This window comes from Vidua chalybeata, chromosome 2 (assembly GCF_026979565.1).
Source record: "Vidua chalybeata isolate OUT-0048 chromosome 2, bVidCha1 merged haplotype, whole genome shotgun sequence".
Lineage (NCBI taxonomy): Eukaryota > Metazoa > Chordata > Aves > Passeriformes > Viduidae > Vidua > Vidua chalybeata.
This window is the reverse complement of record NC_071531.1, coordinates 69,829,327-69,853,473: the sequence shown is the minus strand read 5'-3', so window position 1 is coordinate 69,853,473 and position 24,147 is coordinate 69,829,327. Positions and strand designations below refer to the sequence as shown.

Here is a 24,147-nt window from a genome sequence, read left to right as displayed (position 1 = left end):
TGGCCCCGCAGTGATTTCCTCCTGGGCAATCCGCTATCTGCCGACCGCCAGGGCAAATCTTCCCTCTTCCTTCCCCCATCCCCATCCCTGTTCCCCCAACTCCTCTCCCCGCCTTCCCTCAGCCTCTCGCTCGCACACACACACGCACTTTACTGCCAAAAACCGTCCTCCGCCCCCTCCTCAGCTAACTTCCTTTCAGCATTTTTTTTTTTTTTTTTTTGAGCTGGATTATCCTAGGATTTGTAAAACGGGGGAAAGGAGAGAGCGACTGAGCGGGAGTCAGGACAGGAAGCTGGTTTCTCATTCCTCCAACTGTCCAAAGTAGGAGGAGGGGAAGGGGGGGGAGCCAAAGAGGAGCCTTGTGCAGGCTCTTCCCCAGTCCCTTTTCATTAGTCCGTTTGAACTTCCAGTCTCCTCCGAAAGCCAAGAGGAGGACGACCAGACTGGGACGCCTTCTGCTGGAAGTGGCGACAGCGCGACTGACGAAACCCAGAAGGTGGCTGTGGAGGGTCCCGGGATCGCGCTGAGGGAAACACGTCCTCCCACCATCTCCTGCCCCCAGCTTGCCAGCTCTGATGCGGGCACCCACCCAACCACCCACTTGCCTCTGATGAGAACCCTTCTGGGCTCAGGCTATGATCGCTGCTGCTGCGGGCTGTGGAGCCTCCTCTCGCCCTGACCTTCTTCTGCCACAGGAGCAGCCCAACATCTGGCGGGGATTAATGTTTACTTCTCTGGCTGGACGCTGTACGGGACCCCCGATGTTGCTCCCTGGGAGCGGGACACGGGCGGTGGTCTGAGGAGAAGAGCAAGAATTTTGTCGCCCAGCGTGAGGCTGGGGGGAGGGGGGCAAGGCAGGAGGGGGGTGAACCTCTTTTGGGACTAACCTCATGAAGAACAAGGGAGCCAAACAGAAACTCAAGAGGAAGGGAGCCGCAAGCGCGTTCGGCTGCGACCTGACGGAGTATCTCGAGAGCTCTGGGCAGGATGGTAAATGCTTCTTTATTCTCGCTTTGGTTGCAGAAAAGCCAAGCGCGTGTCCCCCTATTCTTACTGGCAGGACTGCAAACCAGACCTTTCCAAAAGCTAAGGGTTAGACAACCTGGAGCTGGTTTATCCCCGGGAAGTGGAGTCACTGCCCTGTTACTCACAATGAATGAACGATCCGAAGATGCTTTGCTGATGCATCTGCATGACCTTTGCATGAGTAGTGCTGTGTGTGTGGAAAGGACTGGGCTGGGGTTCTCGGGTTGCCTAAGTGCGTACAAAGACAGCCCAACATCAGTCGTGATGCCCTCTCCCATCTGCCTGGCAGTGGAGGGGGTAAGAGGCTTTTAGGGAGTCAGGTTTGGAAATCTGATCTGTGCTCAGTGTTGCCTCCTCCAGGATTTCAAAATCCACCTTAAGTCCATGAGACTAGAATTTGGGAGGACTCTAGAGAGGAACTGGACTCCAGTACAGTTCCCATGTTGTCCTTGGACTACTGGATGGAGACAGGACAGAGACTGGGTTATGGGGTGGAGTACGGTGTGTGGTGTAGGAGGCATCTGAGCTAAAATGTTGAGCTAACCACCCTGAGCTAACCACCCTGCCTGTTGGCTTTCACTCCTTCTCCCCTTTACCTTCATGCTCCAGGTACTGAATGAGAACACAGTAGCTCAGACAAGAGGTAACTCCAATAAAATAAGGGGGTCCTGAGTTTGAAATGGTCAGTCCTTGATGAGGGAAGGAGCAGAACATTTTTTCTTAAAGTAGGTTGGATGACAAGAGAAGTGATTGTGAGTTTGGCCAGCAGAAGGACCTGCAGTTTAGCAAGAGGAAAAAATAAATACACGCCTGTTACCATCTGTGATGTTAGCATTACGATCCCGATTTAGCATTATGTTCCAATTTGAATTGACCATTTTTACCAATGTCAGGTTATTTCAAGGAAAAAAAAAAAGACTTCTAGCAGAAATGTCAGCTTTGTACAGGGAGAGCTGTACAATCAGGTCTTTCATTTGCTGATGAGCCTGGCTGATGAAGTGCAGTGTGGAACCGCACTGGCAGAGGGATGAGCTACATAACAGGAGTACTTTCCATTGCACAGTGAAGAGGGCAGTAAATTTATCACTTAGATGAAATGTTATATATGGGCATTTATTTAGGTATGGGGGAAAACCAGCCATTCAATTTCATTGTGTGTTGTCTGCGACAGGTACTGGATCTTTTAACTTGTATAGCTTTTAATGGCAACTGAATTAAGTGTCAAAAAATAACAGACTTAATGAACTGATGTACTTTTGCCAGTGTGAGGTGCAGACAGATAAAATCCATCCAGTGCTACCATGGACCTCTGTGGTGGAGGAACTGTTTACAGCTGTTTACAGGAGCACTGGAAAACAGCACAGGCAAGGCAGGCACAGGCAGTATATTCACTTGAAGCAGCAAGGGGAATTGTAAAGGCAAAACCATAGTTACTGCAGTTGAAATTAGGCCAGATGAGCAAAATCTATTACCTAAAATCACATAGTTTTTTTTTTTTTTTTTTTTTTTTTTTTTTTTTTTTAATATAGTCTTTTGAAAACAAGAAGAAAGGACATTTTCTCAAATCTTATTTATGGCATGGTTCACAGTTCCAATGTACTTATCTCTCCATGCTGAGGAGCAGTGGGGAGAATAGGAAGTTCCTTTCCTTTATGCAATACTGCTGCTTGTTCAGTAGCACATCTCACTGCCCAGTGCTGTGGGATCCAGAAATGAAAGAGTTGTTGTAGGTTTATTGGTAAGGGTGTAAGTTGGATTGGAAGTTACAATTCATCAGGACAAGGGGAAAAGAAATTAAAGTATTAGAGATAATTAATTTTGTTGGTAGGAGGACTCTCAGGATAAATAAGAATGACCAAGAATGCTGAAGTGATGTACTGGGGAAAAAAGGAAGGTTGAGATGTCACCAGGACATCCTGAATTTGCAACCAAATTAGAAGAGCATTCAGAGTATGAGAGATGGTTGATCTGGGGAGAGTTGAATTGTCCTGCTAAGAATTATTTCCAGTGACAAGTCATTGCTCCTGTAAGCAGCAGGTTTTATAGGGACATAAGGCTGTAGCTTTCTGTCTGCTTTGTTTTCTTCTCAGTGCTGTGTGTTTAACTGGTGGGATGTAGGCACAGGTTGTTCCCTACTAAGTAGCAACAAAGTTCTAAGAGTGTTCCTGGTATCTGAGAGTGGTGAGGAGCAGGAGAGCACTTTGGCTGCTGTCCAGCAAACATTTTGTTGTGGGCCTTTCTGAAAGTAGGTTTTAAAATGCACCCAGAAGGGTTAACTGGAAAAGAAGATGCTGTGGGCCCGGCAGGACGTGAGTCATATTGGTTGTACTTTCCGTGCTCAGGTTTGCTTTATGCTGTCCTGCAGTGCCGTTGTGTGTGACTGGAGCTGCACAGGCAAGGAGAGGCCAAGACTTGCTTTGCTGGTGCTGGCCAAGGGAGCAGAGGGGATGGCCAAGGCTAGTGAAGATGATTCAATTTGGAATTTTCCCCTCTGGGTTAGTACATGACCTTTACAATTAGGGGGTGCTGCACTACTTGTGCGATGCTTTGTGGAGGAGAGGCACAACTTAAGTCCCTACATGCTTGTGGTTGTTGACAAGCAGCTTGAGCTTTCTGTAAGGACCTTAGTCCCTGTGTTGTTGCCAAATTCCAGTGGAGAGAATTATATTCTGCTAAAGGTATCAGCATTTCCTCTCTTCCCATTTAACTCTTTAATAACTTGCTATGGTTCTCTTCAGAGACAGCCAAAGATCCCACTGTCTCCTTTACCAGACCCATGTACCTAAGCCTCTGTTAGAAAGAACTTTATGATAATAAAATAAAAGCTGCAGCAGAACTACAAAGTGTTTAAAAACGATCAAATAGGAAGACTTCAGCAGGTACAGAGAAGCAGCTCAGGAGCAAAAAACGTGATACAAAGCCTTTAGCCCTAAGCTGATTCTTCAGATCTGACACAGGTCAGTGGTGATGGGCAGATGTGGATGTCTGGTGGCTGGTTACATACTCAGATGTGTTGAATTTACTGTGTTTCAAGTCAGTTCCTGTCAGTACCACATTTGACCCTACTTGGCCTTTTCCTGCTGGCAGTCTCTGCACAGACACTGGTCACACTTCTTATGGGGCAGACTGCTATCAGTGCACACAAGCATTTAAAAATCATGACTCAGGCCACAGAAACCACTACATAAAATCTATGCTGGGTTCTTTGTCTGCTTTCTGTTTTCCAAAACTTCAGTGTGCATCTGGGTTATGTTTTCAAGTCTTTCTTTGGTAAGAGGGCTAGAAACTTGGGGGAAAATAAACTTCTCTTCCTCCTCACCATAATTATCAAACAATGGCTTAAATAGCAACGTGTATGAGGACAAACTAACATCAGATATAAAGGAATGGTGGCTGGCAATACCAATGAGGAAAAGTTGTCTAATTTTATGTAGTCCCTCCTGTGTCACTTCTAGCACTGAATCCTCACTTGAAGGCAAGTGATCTTTGAAATATAAAAGCTTCACTAGAAAGCAGTGTCCATGCACAGACTTTGGACATGGATAGGTGTCCATGCAGAAGGAAGTGAGTACTAATGCCCTCTACTAAAACTTTTTACTGTGCCAAACTTTATTGAAATGGATCAGTGTAATGGGACTAACAGATAATAGTCTTGAAGGATTAACATTAGAGTCATGTTTTGGCCTCTTGATAACCAGCTTGGTTTCCAGAGGAGAAAAATGCATTGTGCCTCTGCTGAAGTAGTGGGAGTTGCACATCAGGCTCTCAGTTACTGTAATAACAACATTATAATTTTCTGGTGACGAGTGGGCCAGCAGAGGAGACAAGACACAAGTTTGTGCACCATCTTTAGCTGGGGCAGGACACTCTGAACTGCTTAAGAAAACAGTCACAAAGAACAGTCTTGCTTCTAGTCTTCTTGGTTATATCACAGAAGTATTGTAAGAGGAGGCTGTTGTAAGAGTCAAAGCTGTTAAAATGAGAGGAACTAAATCAAAAGGAATTTTAATATTCCCAGTTCTTTTAACTGTGGGCGATTCAAGCTGGGATTTCAGGTATACAGCCAGGTACAACTTCCACTCTTTAAAATGGAAATGCACACAGCATCTACAAGAATTGGTTTTTGATGGTAAAAGATAATCCAGTCTTTTGCATAGGAACCACTACCAATCCAGATCTACCTTTGCTTCATATGCTTAGAACCAGGTAGGACTTGGAAAATGGCTGAATGTTTCCTGTGTTTTTTTGGTATGCTGGTGTCTAGATGTTGGGCTAGGAGGTGCTACCAGGTGTGCATAAAGCCAAATCTCAGACTTGGTGCCTTGTTCTTATGGTGCAGGTCAGCTCTGTGTGTCTGAGACTCCCCTATTTGCTGGAGAGTTAATTCTGCTGTTGCTGTACCCCTCTGTGGTTTCTTCCACATCTGTTTCCTGACTGATGTTGTCTGGTTGGGATGCAATGAGCTCAGCTTTTCCCCTCAACCCCCTCCCACACTTCCCACAGCTCCCTCACCCTGAGCCTGTAGCACCCAAACCCCTTTCTATCTATTAATCTAATGCAGCTTATTGGCTTTGCTTTAGAAAAAGGGCTACTTCGTTTGAGAAGTTTTGAAGCCACCAACTCCCTTGTTCTCCCCACTTGAGGGGAGAGAGAGCAAAGCCAGCCAGCAGCTCTCCCTGAGGCTGGGAAGGGAAGAGGAGCTGTTGTCTTCAAATGTAGACAGGGAGACGTGAGGAAACCCTTACAAGTCCCTTGATTGTAGTATAGGAAAGGAGACAACAACATGGCTAACCCATATGACATTCTTCTGTGCTTTGTGGCTGTGCAGTGGCTGCTTCTGCCTGGTCACAGCTGCATTTGAATGAAAGAATAAGGAAAGTTTTCATTTTGCATTAGTGGTCTCAACAAGGTGGTGGCTCTGGCCAGCCCTGGCTCCATAAGCAGGATCTGAGAGTTGCAGTAGGCAAAGACTTTGCTGTAGCATAGGCAAGTAGTTCAGAGGGAGAGCAGCCACAATAATTCAGCAGTGGCGTGCTGGGTGCAAAGGAAAGGTGGGCTTGGATACTGCTTGCTTGTTTTGGTACAGCCCCTTAAGCACACTGTCCTCTGCAAAGTGATTTTGTCATCATGCATTTCACTGTGAAGCTGCCTTGTCCTTGTGACTGGATAAGGAGACCTGTCTCTCAGGAAAAAAAATTCTTGCTTCAAGAACAGACTCCCTTTTGAATCAATCATTAAACCTGCTACACAGATGTGAAGCAGCTTTTCTGGGCCCTGTGGCTTTCTTTCCTCACTCTTGCATGACTTTTGGGACAGGAGCATGCTGGGATGAGCATGAGGGTGCATGCAAGCCCATAGCACAAGTAAGTGTGTGGCATACAAGGCTGTATTTGTGTTCACTTAGGACATTTTTTTAAACTGCCTTTCCTGTAGTGATGTTTCAAAGTGAAGGCATGTCCATACTTTTGGGTAGGTGCTTTTGGTTAGTGATGCATGCAAGAAGCCCTGGGAAAACTGCTGAAGAATCATTAAAGGCAAAGTGGAGGAAAAAGACAAAGCTTATTTATTTTTTTTAAAGTCCCCTCAGAAAAATGAAAATGCCACACACCCATTTAATCTGCTGCAGAAGAATGAAGAGCTGCATTCATCCTGCTCTCAAAATTAGAAACTGTGGCACTGGGGATTTCTGTCTCAAGAACTGATCAAGCTGAAAAGAAACCTTTTTATGGAGCCAAATTGCCTTCAGTTTAGATCTCTTTCTTGACCTACCTTACTCTGTGGCTATGCAAACACTTCATTCATGGAAGGAAGCAGCAGGGGTTGGGAGGAGAGCAGGACAAGAACGGGCTCTTGGGCTGGCTCAGAAATGCTTTCGTCCTCGTTTTTTGTGTATGGTGTGCTGCTGGGGTCTGATCCACGTTTTCACACTGCTGATATGCTGGGAAACCACATGGCCTGCACTCTGTGGGGTCTATTCCTGGCTCTAGTCATGCAGCCTGTGTGGATATTTAAGGCTGCATCCCCTCAACCTTGTGACAGGAGCAAAAGGGATGGTTGAACTCTGAAGTTTTGGGGGAAAAGAAGTGGGATTGTGTTATTGTACAGTGAAGGAGAGCTGTGGCAGCAGGGTCTGAGAGCTGAGTACCTGTATTGGCAGGTAGAGGAGCTAGGCTGGGCTTTGAGGACAAGACAGCTCCTTGGCCTTTCAGTGTCTGCCAAAGCATGTCCAGTGGACAAGAAACTTTGCTGCCAAAATGGATACTGTGGAGGAAATTAGTAATATTGTAAATTCTTGCATTTTCTCCACCCTCTGTCACAAGTGGAGCATCACATTTTGAGTCCCAGATACCAGCCTCTATGGCAACAAGTGAGAGCAAAAAGACACTGGGAACAACGGGAACAGAAGCCATCTGTTTGCTTCTGTTACTTTGCTGTTTCTTCTTGTTTTGGATTATATTTGTGTTACTTCCTCAATCTGTTTCTGGTTCCTGGGACCTGGATTTTTGTGTCACTGTGGCACAGTGTTACTGTTGTTTAACATTCATGTTGCAAGCTCAGCTCCTTGTTCTGTATTGACTTTCCATTGCTAGCACTGTGTGATTAGCAGAGAACTCTTGCATGTTGCCTCCTGCTTTACATTTCCCTTACTGAGCACTGCAGGAGGCAGATGTGTGGTTTGCATGCACTGAGCCCCACTTTGATCCTGCCTTCTCCCCCACCCCCTGCAAACAGCATGAATCACATCTTGCCTGCAGGTTTTAGATTAGGACACATATTTTGATTTAGCAAATGTTTTCTCTTTGTTGGTAGCAGCTGATTTCATCTGAACTTGGAAACCGAGGAGTAGGGACTCCACTGCTTGTGGTGTCACAGCTCTCAAAGGTTCAGGAAAACAGCTGTAGTAGATGAAACACTGGCAGTGCATGGGGTGGATGTACAACACAGGCTGATCTAGACGTGATGAGCAAGTCTGGGAGGTCCCCACTGGTCAGGGGTGCTTGGGTCCCAAGCTTTGGTGTAGGCCTGGTTCTAATTTGGAGAGCTCAGAAAGCACGCATCTGTAACTTGGGCTTTGCATATATGACACAGTTCTACAGCAGCAATGTTTGCTGGCAGTCAGGGTTGTGCCAAAAATATATGTTCCAGTGTTTCTCCTTTAACAGTAATAAAGGAAATGAAAACAGCCTGTCAGTAATGGTATAACCAGCCCTGCTCTGAAGGGCCAGGGGTGGGGTGGCTGTCAGATTGACTGCCCACATCATGGCTTGGACTGGATCTCTGTCTGGAGGGTGATTAAAGGATGGAGAGCTACCAGCATCTGCCTCCAGTCCAGCACCACCAACAGGGTGCCAGATACACTTAGAGCTCTGACATGGAAACCTACAGATATCTTATTGAAATGCAAAGGCTGCTAAATGGCTGCACTGCTGGTTATTTCAAGGGCAACTAGTGTTCCTAGCCATCTACTAGTGGCTCCTTTCCATACATTCCCAAAGCCTCAAGCTTCAGCTGTCCTTTGCTCGCATGCCAGAGCCTTCAGCTTCTCTGCTGATAACTTCAGTTAATGTGTTTTGCATTGTCAACAACAATAAAAAACCCAAAACCAAACCAAACCAACAAAGAAAAACCCACAACCCCCCCTGAAAAACCAAAACAAAAAAAAGAATTTGCAGTATGTTTACAATGCATGCAGAAAACAGTGTAACATAAATTGAATTTATTGTTAAATGAAATTACATTGTGCAATTGTGCTGACTGTATTATTATAACTTTCATACTTAATTCAATAATGTAGACTCTGTTTTCTACCTTTATCTGAAACCACAAGTAGACTTTCCGATCTTCTGCAGATTGCAGATATGAAAGTACTTAACCATGGACTTAAGACCTACCTTTTTGTCAGATGTTGGGGCCTTTGCATACAATGAAGTTATAGACACCAATACTAACCTTCACCCTCGCTCAAGTGCCAGATTACTGCCAGCCTGTGTGTGAGAGCGAGGAGTTCAGTCCCTAATGCTACAAGTTTTCTGGCACACAAGTGCACAGGGAAGTGCCAGTCCTCTTCTGTTTCACCCCCCTGCCTTGAACACAAGCCTGCAGCTGGATTAGATTCCCCATTTTCACCCAGGTGGGGGCCCTTTTGATTTTAACAGTGCACCAAAAGGGGAAGAGCAAAATTCATGCTTTTTGCAGTTGCCTTCAGTTCCTCCACCTCAGTTGCCATGTTCTCACTTGGAAGCAGCCACCTGGGCTAGGCTCAAACCAGCCTTCTTCTACCTGGTGTCACCAGCTGATGACCTGTGTGACAGACTCAGTTCCAGGCAGTGCCAGGTTGGCTGGATGGCTGCCTCATCTTAGGTGAGTTAATGTCCATGTAGGAAGAGTTACCTTAACACCAGTAGAAAATGTTACAGAATCACAGAATTACTGAGCAGGGACTTCTTGAGATTAACTAGACCAAACCTTCTGCTCAAGCAGGGTCAGCTTGAGCCAGTTGCCCAGGACTGTGTCCAGTTGAATTTTGAATATCTCTACAGAATTTTGAATATAACCTCTGTGAGCAAACTGATCCAGCCTCAGACTACCATCAAAGTAAAAAAGTATTGTGTTCAGATGGAGTCTCCTGGTTTTTAATTTATGTGTCTTTTATTGTCAATAGGCACAACTGAGAATAGACTTGCTCCCCTTTCTTCATTCCCTTCCAGCAGGTCTTCATTCGCACTGATAGAGCCTTCCTGCCTGAACAATCCCAGCCTCTCCTCATAGGAGAGATGCTTGGGTCCCTTATCCATCTCCATGGCCCTGAGCTGAGCTTGCTCTAGTAAGTCCTTCTTGTACTGTGGAGGACAGACCTGGACACAGGACTCCAGCTGTGGGCTCAGCAGTGCTGAGCAGAGGGGAAGGATCACCTCCCTCAAGCTGCTGGCAACTCACCTCCTAACTCTTCTGATGTTCTTAGTAATCTATACAGTTACTAGCAGAAATTTTCCTTGGTATTCCAGTTTTTGCTGGCAATTCAATCAATAATGTGCAATCAGGATGTTGTAAAGGATCCTTTTTGCCTTGCTTAATGCTCTTTCTGGCCTGGTTAATACCCAAAAGGAACTGTCTTTTCATAAAGAGCCCCAGTTCTTTAATGGTTTCTGAAGTTTTGCTGCTGGTCAGCCCAAATAAATTAATTTATATAATACACTGCTATGCTGCATCTTCTGAAAGCTGTGCAGAGCCTTGGCTTAATAGAAAGTCTACAAAAATGCTTTGAAGCAGCACACCTTTATCAGGTGGTGTTTGTAAGACCTCCCCTAAAGCCACGGTGTACAGAACCAGGGCATTGTGGTCAAGCTCCTTTCTGCCAAAGCATGTCCAGCAGACTGGAGAGTGAGAAACTTTGCTGTCAAAATGGATACTGTGGGGAAAATTATTAATAATGCAAATCTTGCTTTTTCTTCACCCACTCTCACAAGTGGAGCACCACATTTTGAGTCCCAGATACCAGCCTCTATGGCAACAAGGGAGAGCAGAAAGGCACGGGAAACAAGGGGAGCAGAAGCCATGTTACATCTCCAGCACAGGGATCAAGCAAGGGGAGGGGAAACTCACATCCCTTTGCAGGATTCTCAGCTGTGTCTTCTGCTCTTAGAAATATGCCCTAAGCAGCTGACTTGGGTTCATAGCAATTTGTCTCCAACTCCTCACTGCCCTCTTCTACACTCAGGGCTCAGCTAACTAAATGCCTTTGGAAATGCTATTATCTCTTGTGCTCTCTGGGGCCAGGAGCAGCATGGAGATTTATCATCTGGAACAGGAGGCTTTGTTTAGTTCTATAAAGCACAGAAGAGTTAAAGAAAGAACAAAAAATAAATGCCAAACCAAATGCAAAACTCACTTTAAATCTCATGCCCTTTATTTGCTCTCACCAGTCTGGGAACGTGCATGTATTTTGTCATGTCATTAGATACTGTCACATGAGGAAATGTTTAGAGGAGCTATACCTCCATCTCTAGAATAGGGATTGAACATGCAAATGGCCAGGAGACATTCCTGATGTAACTATGTTGTGTAATTTATTTCCTGAAGAGCATCAGACAGGAGACCAGGTCAGCTTCTCCAATACAAACTTCATTTAAAGGATGCCACTGCTGGTTTTCACTAAACACAGCAGCATTGATACCACCTTTTTACCTGAAAGATGCTGAACATGCTCACAAATTTTCTATACACTTGGGATGCAAGGCTGAGAATCCAGGCTGGATCTGTGCTTGAACTCACCATCTATATTCACTGGCTCATCAAAAAATGCTGATTTAGCAGAGAGAACGCTGGGAAGAAGGGGGTGTGTGTGTGTATGTATGTGTGTTTATCTGCAGCTGAATATTTCAGTTGGGATATTTTTGATGCATTACCGTCTCAGCAGTGAATGTGACTGTCAGTCCTGTTGCAGACAGGCAGCTTGGCACAACAGAGCCATCCGGCATGTGGAAAACCCTTTGCTGCACATGCAACTGGTGCTGGTTTTTCTATTCCTCTCCTGTTGTGCTGCTGCTGCTGCTGGTGGCAATCTCACCTCAGGAGGTTCAGAGGTGTGATCAGGCAGGGTGAGCTTCCTTCTTGAGCCCTTGCATCTGTGCTGCAATTTGTGTGAAATAAATAAGCTGTCAGTGGGGCTGAATGGTTTACTTTCTTTGTGCAAAATCAGAGAGAGAAACAGCTTCACCATTTTGCTCTTTCTGTTTTTATCTTCTCAGTGTGCTTCAACTGGTAGTGCATTTCCTTATCCTTGTTCTGGTCAGGTAATTTCAGATACATGAGAGACTAAATGAGAACAAACTCTCTTGTGAGATTTATTGCATCTTCTGCTTCTAATCAAGCCAGAAAAATAGAGCAACAGACTTCCTTCTGTAATCCTGTTCTCTCCATTCCAGTCCCGACTGGAAACCAGAAGTACAACAAGGAGGAATGCAGAAAACAAAACAAAACAAAACAAAACAAAAAAAACAAAAAAACCCAAAAAAACCACCAAAAAAAACCAAACAAAAAAAACCCAAAACCAAACAAACAAACAAACAAACAGAAAAAAAACCCCAAAACAGTTAAAACAAATGTCCTGGAATCTCTAAGAAGAGCATGGGGTTTGGCCTGAGGTGATGGCTCAGGGGTGCAGAGGAAGCATGGAGGATTCTCCCTTCTCTCAAGTGTTTTCAGTTCCCTCTACTTAGCTTTTTTTTTTTTTTTTTTACCTCCACCTGTGTTACTCTCCCCATCTCCCTCCATTTTGATAACTTTATTGCCAGGATGGCAGTATGCACATGTTGCCAAAGTCAATATATCAACCTCTGTGCCCAAGTCAGGCTTAGGAGCAGTAAATGAGAAGAGCTGCTCTTGATCATTGAGTCCATCATTCTTCCCTCCTGGCTCGATAGTGACTTACATACTGCTGTCTAAGGTTCGCTGTGTAAAGCCACAAACGGGGATGAAGCCAGGGAATTCAGTTCTATATCCCAGTAACTTCAGTTTGGGGTCACTCTCCAGACTTGCCAGAACCTAGATAAGGAATGGAATCCCCTGCAGCCCCGTCTGTAGATCGGGTGGGTGCAGGTGACCCAGGGCCTGCTGTCCTCCTCAGGGTGGCAGGCAGAACGTGGTGGTAGAGGCAGCTCTCCACCACAGCTCACAAACCTGCTTGAGGCGGGGAGGAGCTGATGTGACAAAAACAAAGGAGGGCTAGGAGTCCTAATTAGTCCTCATTTCTATCCTGCTAAAATACCCATCTGTCACTCTGCTGCAATAATGAGATTTGAGAAGATTAACTGGGTACTACTGAGGGCCTTCAGCATGGTAGCTCAGTAAGTGTGCCACTGCTCAGCTTTAAGTCACACTTGCAGCAATTACACCCCAAGCATGTTTTTATGTCTGGTTAGCGCTTGCATGGGACTAGCCCAAAAAAAATCTGCTACAGGAATGGGGTGGGTGATTCAGAAGACGGCAAGCGTAGTAACAACTCTGTCAAGTTGCTGTCTTGGCATCATTTGGGGAAATGTTGCCATTTGGGCACATGGTAAAACAAGGATCCCAATATTTAAAAAAATCCCTGGTTTATCTTTTTCTTTCCTAGAGCATAGGGTCTCTTTTACAAATGCACATGCTGTGCTGTGTCTTTTCCTTTGCAGAAGCAATTTCTGCTGGAGCTAGGATTTGTTTTTTTATCCAGTGTCCTAAACTGTCACGTAGTACTGCTCTGCCTGGCTCAACAGCTGCCACCTCCCAGCCTAGAGGTGGGTGGAGTGAGTCTTGTTTTTGCAGTTTGTGAAATATTTCAGGATGTAAGGCACTCATTAAATTATTGATGTTAGCTCTTGGGCATTAAACAGATGTGAACTGCAGCTCTGGATCCTAAGGGCTTTAGAGGCTTATCCCTGCCCTAATGATGGTTCCCTGTTTGGGATTTTTCATGCATCTCTTACTACAGATTTGAACTCACTGCAGTATGGTGGAAGGATTTAGCAGATGGACAAAGGGTGACTGCAAGGCTTCTCTTTGCAACATTATGTACCTGTGAAGCAAATCTAATTTAGCTCTGGTAGAAAAAGGGGAAAGACACGTGCATGTTTTCTTTAGGAGAATGGGAAAAATTAGAAAAATGTGTTCCTGCCTCTTGACAGAACATGTTTGCAGGGTATGAAAAGATTTTGAATAGTTGTGATTCAAGGAACAGTGCAGGTGCACCTGACATCAATTCTTGTGCTTAAGGAAAGATATTGCATCTTGTAGCATGCCTTATTCCTATCCCTTTCCCCAGTCCTGCCTCCTTGAAAAGTGGCTGGCAGCAGTAGTGCTGCTGACTTTACCTCGTGGTGATGGCAGGGTGGAGGTTGGGACTTTCAATGCAGCCCTGTCTCTGCAGAAACTTCAGCTCTTTGGCTGGGCTGTGGTGGTGAAAAACAGCATCTTGGCTGATGTGGGACAAAGAAGGGAAGGTAACAAACGTGGCACCATGAGCTGTTGAGATCTCTGGGCAACTTTGATGCCTGCTTGCTGGTTCCCAGGGAACCAACTGCAAACAAAACTCCATGTATGGCAGGAAAATCCGCTCCCAGGTTTGACAGGGGGTCCCGTGTTTGTATGGGAAGTGTTGAGGAGGCTTCTCCCTTCACTTCTGCTTTCCCACCCATTCTCCCCTCTCTGCTTGTGGGGGCACAAAACCCTCCTGTTTGTTGTGGGGCAGAAGAAGGGCGAGGGCCATCCCTGACCCTCTCCTCCCCTCGGCAGTTTATATGGTAATTAGCTCGTCCCTACCAGACAAGCCCACAGCCCAACAGAGCGATAATTCAGATGCTGAACAATGTCCAGTTATTCCAGCCCTGGGAGCAAGAGGCCACTCCCTGACACGTGGGCTCCATGTCCCTGGCCAGATGGCTCCTCAAACTCCCTTGGCTGGCCCAGTAACGCTGCTTGGGGAATTTGACACGTGTCAGCAGTTTTGGCTGAGTGCTTTTGTGAGCTACCAGCAGTGCAGTTCCCTGAAGTATTGGGAAGAGCTCCGTGTGCGCCCTGGGGAGTGCCACCCACTCCATGTCCTGTGCTGGAGCAGGGCTGGTGGCTACAAGGGAGCATGGGTGTTCACGTGTGGAGGGAGATTTTGCAGCCTCATCTTGGCTACCTGTGTCCCTCATCTGCTTTGGTGACCTGCTGGAGATGTGAGCAGCTTAAAAGCACACCTTTTGCTTTTCTCTGCATTCCAGCATTTGTGCACCAGTGAAGGCTGAATTGCTCAGATTGGAGTTTGAACTGCATGAAGGAGGTGGCAGGAGTCACATCCATGGCATGCCACAGGCCGTGGCAAGCTCTGCTCCTGCCACTGCCTGGCTCAATGAGAGACCTTAAGGCACTCCTTGTTTTTCCACATCCTACCTCCCTCAGTGATTAAATGATGCTGGTATCACCTTATTTTTGGTGCAAAGTTCCCATTATTGTTGTTATTAAATGGGAAGAGTCGTAGTTGTTTTCATCACCCAGTACTGAAAAGTGGGCTCCTGCAGCTCTGGGGAATGACACATTGGGTGAGAGTGAGGGCAGGAAAAGATTGGGCTCACCCAGCTTGCCTGTCTCAGCAGGTTCCATACCAAGAGCCTCTGAGGGAGGTGTGAGGAGCACCAGGGTGGCATTACATGCCCACAGTGCTTTGTCCTGACTTGGCGAGGCTTCTGCCCCGATATGTGGCAATTTAGCTTTGAAGAGAACATGACAGCCATTTACCATCTAACCCCTGGGGTTAGGAAATGGAAAAAACAATGCAGCATGGATCTGAAATAGCAGAAGAGATTACCCTAGACTGGAACTTGGCCAGGCTGCTTCTGCTAATCTTGCAAAAAAAAAAAAAAAAAAAAAAAAAAAAAGGAAACCAAGCAGAAAAATAAAAAAGTGCTATAAAGAATTTCTGCAAGACTTCATTTTATAGTCTCTGATTTAGAAGGGAGAATATGCAATAACACAGCTTTGCCTTTGCACACCATGGGACGGGTTCATTACTGACTCATGGATAGGACTGCCTCTTACAAGTTGCCTGCAGCAACTTTGATTGATTCTGGTTTTGGGACCAGGCCCAACCTTAATTTATGGATAGAAGTAATAATAATGCATCCAAAGAAACAGCTGGGAGGAAAGAAGTGTGGCAGAGAAATGGAAAAGGACACTAGAGGAAATGGATAGGAAAAGGGAATAAGGGCAAAAGTAGTATGGAGAAAAGCATGTGAGGAAATTCCAATATGCTTGAAAGGGAGGAGGCAGAGGTTGGAAAAGCTAGTCTGAGGACAAAACTGACTGTACTGGAACAAATGGAGACTGCTACTGAATGGTGGAAGAGAGAGGGCTATAAGTGGGAACAAAATTCAACATCATGGCAGCTTTGTTAGTAGGGGTGGAACAGAGGGAGAGACACTGTTCTGGGTACAGACAGCTGAAGGATAGACAGGAACATGCTCAAAGTGTCGACCACTCTTTTATCCAAAACTCCTCTTCTAGATATTTACCCAAAAGTGAGCCAGGGCAGTTGGTAAAAGAATAATTTCTGACTCGTTTCAGCCCTTGGAACAAGTTTGGTTTTATGAAGTGCAAAGGAGATGCCATTGAGTTACTACATTGCAAGTGACGCTTTTTTTTTCATCAGCCAACTACATTTTTTCATTCCCCTTTTGGCGCCTAACCGATGTTAAAATGAGCGTCAGTCTCTGACTAGTTCCAAAGTCTATGGATGTGAACAAGAGCAGCTTTTCCTTGCTTGGATAAGCTCTCAATACTTAATGTTTAAATGTGCTCATCTTCATCACCTGCTGAAGGATGTGGTGCTTCAGCTTCCTTTGCTTTGGAAGTCTGTGCTATGAATCAAAACTTCTCTGATTTTACAGTCTCCAGCAAGGTCCTGCTTTTAGATCATTCAGTTCATCCCCCTTTGAGACACACCTGTACAAGAATATGAACTTCGCCTGGAGTTTTCTTCCCTCTGAAACACATCAGCCATGTACTAAAGTCAGGATAAAGGTCATGGCCTGAAGTGTGTGGCTCAGCTGTGTTGGCTGTGGAGAACTGCAAAGGCAAAGAGATGATGGACTTGTACAGCAGTACTGTAGCTATCAAAATGTAAGGAAGTTTGATTAAGTATGATCTCAACGCCCTTTTCCTGCAACACCCCTTCTTGTGTTTGCAAAGTGTTTGTTAGTGTCTCAAAGCCCTTAGTACAGCAAGATCCAGGAGTCAGAAAGACAAAAGAAACACAGTCCAGAAACCCAGTTCCTGGACATATGCCTTTGAGAAATGTAGCGCATTAAAGGATTTTTTCTTTGGTTGCTTCCTCTTTCCTTGCTTCCTCCAGTCTTTGTTATTCCCAGCAACGACTTTATTTACTTATTTGCCTCTTCCCAAACCACTGGACAGACGGGGGCTTCATCAGGGAGCAGTTTAGCTGGAGTGGGCAAAACAATGGGGCTTTAATCAGGGTGCCTCCAGCAGCCACTGCTGGCCAGAGGGTTCTCTGAATTCCCAACGTGGAACAGTTGCCTCTTTCATTAAGTGCCTGTGGGATGAGCACAGGATTACTACACCCAAAGCATTTTCATGCAGCCACAGCTCTCTGAAAGGAAACACTGCTGAGGACGCCGCCTGCAACGCCCCAAGCTACTGGGGTGACCAGCATGAGAGAGTCTTTCTTCCAGGCCTGGGCTGTGTTTGCCTTCCACATGCAATCTGTGAATAGCTCAAGCCTGGAAAGTGTTTAGGAAAGCATCTAACTTTTTTCTTAAAGGAGAAAAAAAAAAAAATAAAGGAGGGAAAAAGAGAACGTCAGGGATAAAGAAATAGTTTCCAGTGACTTGATGCAGTGTGGCCAAACTATTTGTAATAATTTCCTTTAAATTCCTTTTATATAGAAAGAATTAAATATTAAATCATGAATCAGGAAGCAGTCATCCCACCAGCCAGTGACATGTACAGAGAGATCAGAGCAAAGTGAGAAAGACACAGAACAGCAGGAGACTTGCAAAAATCTTTTTTAGCTCTCTCTTTTTCTTCCTCTTTTTGTTTAGTGTACACATTCATGTAGAACTAACATTTCTGACCCAAAAGAAGCTGCAGGAATCTCCTGCTGTTCCTTGTCTCTCCGATGGCAGCCCTAAATCTTCCTGTCCTGATGTGTCTCATCTGTCTGTGTTTCCTGATGGATTTTGTAGTCCCCAGATGTTTGGTTACCTGATTCATCTCAAAGAAGACTGTGAAGCATTAGGTATTTTAAAATACCCAGCTTTGTAATTGCTTTGTTTAACTTTGCAACATTCTGAACTCATATAAGGCAATAATAAAAATCACTGCTGTTTTCCTTCAAAGATTTTTGCCATTGCTGCTTCTAAATTTGTGCGCACACAATGGCTTTGCCTCTGCACTAGCAAGGTTTTAACATTCCTGTTTCCTGAATTTGCATTTTTCCAATGTTTTTTTTTCAAACCCTCTGTAAATGTTCCTATCAGGAGTGCCCAGGCTTTTGTGTAAAGGAGGACGGACGTTACCCAAGGGCTAGCAAACTGAAGTTAAGAAATTTCCCCAACAAAATCTGAAGTCAGAAGAAACAGATCTTGTGCCTGTTGTCTACAAAGGTCTACAGGCCCAAAAAGCTGACTTGAGTTGCATTTGAGTTTTGCATATCTCAGGAGCCTGCTGGATTACACTCTGGAGCTCTCTGGAGCCTTTGCTGTGTCTCGGCCAAAATTAGAGATGAAGATGCCTCTCTGAAGCCCTGTTCATTTCTTGAACTTATTCTTCTCAGATTGCTCTCATCAGGGCTGAATTTGAAGTACAGACGCCTGACTTCAATTTCGCTGAAATACAGGGTGTTCATCTCAGGATTTTTATCTGAGTCTGTCTCTAGCTTGGCTCCAAGGGAAAAGAGAATAAATACTACAGGCCAGGAGACTGCAGATGCAAAAAATTATAGGCTTTAAAATGTCACTAGCTGAGCACATAATAGATATTCTTTGCATTTTATGATTAGCTGTTGTGTTCTGTTGGCCAGTGCTGCCTTCCTGATGCAATTTATAAAGGAGTCTCAGGTCAGAGTGAGGCAAGCCAGATTCAAAACTGGATTTCCTGAGAACACCACTATCTTTTGCAACTTTTCCTTAGTTTTCTTTGAGCAGGACAAGCTCGCCTGTGTACACCTGACTGTGACTCCCATCCGCTTTGCCATCTCCCCTTCCATTCCTAGTCCAACAGGACATCATCCACCCAAATATCTGCTTGCATACTGTAAAACCGACTGGTTTATGAAACAGATTATGCAGCTGAATCATGCCATCATGCCCAGCATTTCAGATCAAGGGAAGTGCATTTTGTGTAGGATTCATACAACTGTCTCATGTCGCTGCCCAGAGCCATCATAGAAACTGGGATGACCTGAATGCTGTGTGTGAAACCAGTCTCTACATGCGGCCATCTGTTCCTAGGGGACAAGGGCATTGGTCTTTAGACCTTGGCAGTTGTAGCTGCACTTCAAGGATTTGTAGCTTCCTTGCAGCTCCTTTCATCCGCTGCTCAGGTGGGCCAGAGGCGTAGCTGGCCTCACTGAATGTCCCCTGCCTGGCATCCTCTGGTGTATGAAGCTGTGGAGTAGAAGGGGATGTGCAGAGATGGAACATCCAACAGTGTGGCAAAGTTGGATGGAGCAGGGCTGTACAAGCCAAGGGATCCAGTTAGGAGCATACCCCTTGTCTGTATGTTGTGCCACAAGCCTTCCCTAGCATGGGGCTCTCGTCACTTGCCGTGTCCTTTCAAGCACTCCATACAGAGTCTCCTGCAGTGGGACACAAGCAGTTTAAGGGGTTTTCATGCTGTCAGGAAAAGAGTGTCTTCATTTTGTTACTGTGGCTCTGAAAGGTTTCTCCAGCACCTTGTTGCCTTCTGACTCCTTTGCCTCCATTTCAGCATGCTGCCTTTTACCACTGAGCTCCTCCAGAGGCACAGCCTGCATGGCATGGGGCCAGCCTCTGACCTCAGTAATACTAGTATAAATCTGGGATACTGCAGCCAACTGGTATGGAAGTACTCAGCTCTGAATATACAGAAAGTATTCCCAGTCATAAAAGGGCTTATGATTTAGGTTAGTGAAACAGCAGTTCAAAGGCAATTTCTATGTGATTGGGGATACTTGCAAATCTCTCTTGTGACAAAGCGTTTCTGCAACATCCACACTTTTCCTGTTACTACTAGAGTGAGCCATTAATTAATTCCAAGGAAGTCCAAGGAATGCATCAGAACTCAACGGATGCCAAGAATGAAAAAAAACCCAAATTTTAGGTGGACTTGTCCACAGAAGGTAGACTGTTGTACTTTGCTGCAGTTGACATTGAAGACAGTGGTGCTGTCAGCTCCAAGAGAAGTATGTTGTGTTGGCCTAGAATACTTCACAGATTTCTGAGAAACTCTTGGTGAGGATGGATATGGATCAGAGGAGTGCTCAAGTTGAATGCTTCAGTGACAGTGTCTGAATAGGAGGTTTTGGAGACCTGGAGACAAGGCATTGTCTGTTTTGAGGGCACTTGACAAAGAATGACCTTTCTTGAATGAAACCAAGCTGCAGACAAATATGATCTTTTGTGAGACTTGCAGCAAAATTCCTCTTTGGCCAGGGTCACTTTTTGCTGTAGTTGAAGAAAATTAATGGATAATAAAGAGTGGGGAAAAGCATTGTGATAGAAAAAGATCAACTGAACCTGAGAGATGCAGAGCAGAGAGCAGGAAGAGCCTCAGCTCATTCCTTAAATGGATCACATCCTTACCGTAATGCTTCCCAGGAAAGTGCAGTAGAGCAGCATTGCTCAGGCTTCTCAGGCTGAAGCCAAACATGTTATTTTAGAGAGGCCATGACCAAAATATTGCAGCATATTGGTGGGCAAAGCAGAAAGAGAGAGCAGGACAAAAGGCCTGGAAGCCCTGAAGATCTTCCTTGTACAAACACTTCAGGTGGGCTGAGGAGCAATGCTAGGGCAGCCTTTACTGGGGAGTGCAGGCTAAAAGTGTTTCCTGTGATGGGGCAGAAAGAAATAGCCTGTGGTTGGTAGTTGCCTCAGCTGATTTTCCTCATTCCTTCCAAGAACGTTGCCCAGGGATGCTGTGACAGCAGGCAGAAACAGGGCTCAGCCTAGACTGTCCTGCAATCTTACAGGGAGCAACATGGGTCAGGAAGGTCCCAGATCATCTCAGAGCTGTCCTGGGAGCATCTGAGGAGGTCTCTGGGGCAGGATATGCCTGGCCACCCTATCTCTATCCTGACACACATACCCTTGGATTTGAGAGAAGTCAGCAGAGCTAGAAGAGTCATGAAATCTGAGTTCTGACAGCCCTGTGGGCAGTTGGTTCAGGAGGCAGCAATAATGCATAAATTTGGACTCTTCCTCCAGACAAAGCAGGGAATGTGTCTGAAGGGGTGGATATCCATCCCAATATCCAAGGAGAGCCCTGAGCCCCCAGCATGGTTTTCCTGTGTGCTTGGTAGAATCAGCAGCTGCTGGTTAGGAACAGTCTGCATGTCCTTGTGCCAGCCAGGGCAACTGGAGGTGGATTTGTTTTCTGTTGATTTCATGGCGATGTTGCTGCTTCAGGCCACTGCCTTGGTGTGAGGAACAACAACATCGTAGAGGAGGCACCCAGTGAACTGCTGAGTACTCCACGGCTAGCCAATCTGCATGCCCAGCGTGGGAAGTGGTCAGACCACCCTGACGGCATCCACAAAGCCATCGTGTTTGCTGACATTTCAAGGGAACAGAGAAGGAAACAAAAGCTGGGAACAAAAGCTAGGAACAAAAGTCTTTGATGCAATTTAGAGCTGCAGTTGGAAGATATGGGCCTGAATTGTAAATGCCAGATCCAAGTGCCTTTTTGCTGGGGAGGGATTTTAAACATCCATCCAGGTCCCAAAGGTGGGGCTTGAGTCTGAATTCCAGGGAAAGAAAATTATGCTGAAAACTGAGTGCGCTGTGAAATCAGAACGAAAGGTAAAAAAAGGAAAACATTGGGTAGCTGAGGAGATGGAGGAAGTCAGTAGACAAGGAATGCAAGAAGCATGGTATAACTGATATGTAAACAGAGCATCTTTTGCAAGGAATTCAGGCCTCTCCTCACCCACCCCCTCACCCCCAACCTCCCTTCCCTGAAATGATCAGAAATATTGCAGTTTCTCCCTAGATGACCCCTTGATACAGTCTTGCTATTATTGTGGTATTGAGTTATGAGACAACCATTCAAAAGGAAAAAGAAAAGAATTATGGAAGTGACACCAAGCCACAAAGCACAGGACCAATTCCAAACATTCCCAGGAACAGGGCTACTGAAGTCTGGTCTTTTGGTATCAACTGACTTCTAGGACAAACAACCCAAAAGGTTTCTCTGACCATCTGATCAGTGATCTCTGATTCAAATCTCCTGTAAAACATACAGGTTTTAGCCTGTATGTTCAGGTTTAGGGTAGAACTTTGGTTAGAGAGATTCCTTCTGGTTTGTTGGAAACTTGGGGGAAATTGATCCTCTTCCAGAAAAACACATTTGTGTGAGATTTTCAACTCATCTTTCTGGGTCAATGATTCTGACAAACCAGTTGCAATTTCTGCATGCTTTACCAACTTCTGAATTTTTGAAGGTAAGTTTCTGTTTGCCAGGAGTTGAGATACAAGAAAACTGGTGGTTAACCTTAGGTCTTCCACTATCTCTGCGCATGACTCAGGCTGCCAAATAATTTCTGTTTCTCTTGTTTGCACCTATGGGATGAGAATGATCCTTATTCTCTGTTAATTCATGACTCCTTGCCCAGGGCTTAGATTTTTGCTGACATAAGCAAAGCACATTTTGTGAGACCATGCTGAGGTTTTATCCTCACAATGGGGGACGTGACATACAAGCAAGATTTCTGATGAGGGGTTTTTGTGTCCTGAGGGTTGAAAAGCAAACTATAGGACACTCACCTCCTTTTTCCTCATTCATTGACAAGAAACACATGCAATATTCTGGGCTTCAGCTTGCAAGGAACAGTGCTGCTGTCCTCAGAAGTGTACAGAGAAGAGCAAACACTAAGCAGGCATTGATGATATCACTCAATGTCCATTAGAACTGGTTCCTGTTTTACACTTTGCTGTACTCCATCTTCCCCTACCACAAGACTCCCTTTCATCCAGAATTGGAATAAAAAAGGAGAAACTACCCCTCAATAAAAATTTTCCAAAAGGTTTAATTACCTTAAATATACTGATAAAGGAGTAAATATATTTCACCTTCTAGAAACAGTGTATTTGAGTGTTTGGTTGAAAAATTGAACAGAATCCATGCATTCTGGTGAAACATTTTGATTTTGTGAAATGCACACTTTCCTACTGGAAAAATCTTTCAGCTGGATGATTTTCAAGTGGCCTTTGTTCCCACATGCTTTAGTACCCAATTTAAACTCCAGCTGCTGGTTGTGGTTGTCCCTTGCTGTAGTGAGTGCCGGCACTTATGCTTTCCTTTAACACAACAAATTCTTCCAGGGAATCTTTCTGTGGCTTAAAAGGCATCACCTGATAAAGACATGGGAAGACCGCCGAGATGGTTTTGTCTTTGTCTCAGTGGCTGGTGCAGAGCCATTCCGTTCAGAGTAATCTCCTGACGGATTTTGAGCATCCAGGAAAGTTGCCTCCCACCCTCTCCCTGAGAAGGCAATTCTACATGATACTATGTGTCAGTCTTACGAGGTTTGACCTATTCTTTAATATCCTCTCCTTCAAACTCTTGAGTTTCATTCACACACAGCTCCAAGCCCTTGATCACCCAGAAGCAGCCGTTTCCCTCGATGTTGTGCCTCCCCTGCGCAGACCACTACTGCGTGCCTTCATTTCTCTCCTGGTCATTCGGACCAGCTGTGCCTATTTACCACCAGTGCTTTGTTCTTCCTCGCTAGTTATTCCCTGTAGGTCATTAGAGTTCCTGCTCCTTTTCTCTTCCTCCTCCCCATATGCCGTATGGTATCCTGTTTTCCTTGTAATTGTAGCCACACTGCAGAGCCGAAAGACTCAAGGATTTTTCCATTAATAATCCCCACACCCTTTTCCTGGTCAGTACACTGCTTAAGAGGGATTGAGGTAATTCATTCACGAATAGCAGGCGGTACGTAGAGAGGGGGAGAGAGCGACAGGAAGATGTGGGCTCGGTGGAGTCTGTTTGTCCTGCACGACCCTTGAGCCAAAGGCAGTTTTGCTCGCAGAGCAGCTCGTGGTCCCCTATCCCACTGTCGTGTGTGAGCATTGACACAGCTCCAGCCATGGGGGGCACACCCTCTGTGCCTGGGAAGGCTTGCTCCAGTGTCAGCACTGCAAATTTCAGCAGTCCTGGCCAACTCCTGCTGGGAGAATGTAGGTGGGTTTTTTTTCCTTTGCATCTTACACCCCTCACCAGCCATTAAGATTTTGCAACTGCACCTTGAGTAAGAATTTCTTCTGGTGAGGAAAACTAAGCCCCAGACCACTCTCTTGCAGCTCTGCTGGCTCTGCCAGACTTGGGGCCACATCTGCTGTTGACTACAGTTGCATACAGCTGGAATAATTTTGTCCATTTGCC

The 24,147-nt window shown here is 45.4% G+C and overlaps 1 protein-coding gene across 1 annotated transcript in view; it reads left to right on the top strand.

The window, feature by feature from the left end:
* Window positions 1–890: 890 nt before the first annotated feature.
* ARHGAP31 (Rho GTPase activating protein 31) overlaps window positions 891–24,147 on the top strand; it is a 59,931-nt gene continuing 36,674 nt past the window's right edge. Inside the window, exon 1 of the mRNA XM_053935607.1 lies at window positions 891–990. Within this exon, the coding sequence (XP_053791582.1) occupies window positions 891–990 (100 nt within the window). The remainder of the gene's footprint in view (window positions 991–24,147) is intronic.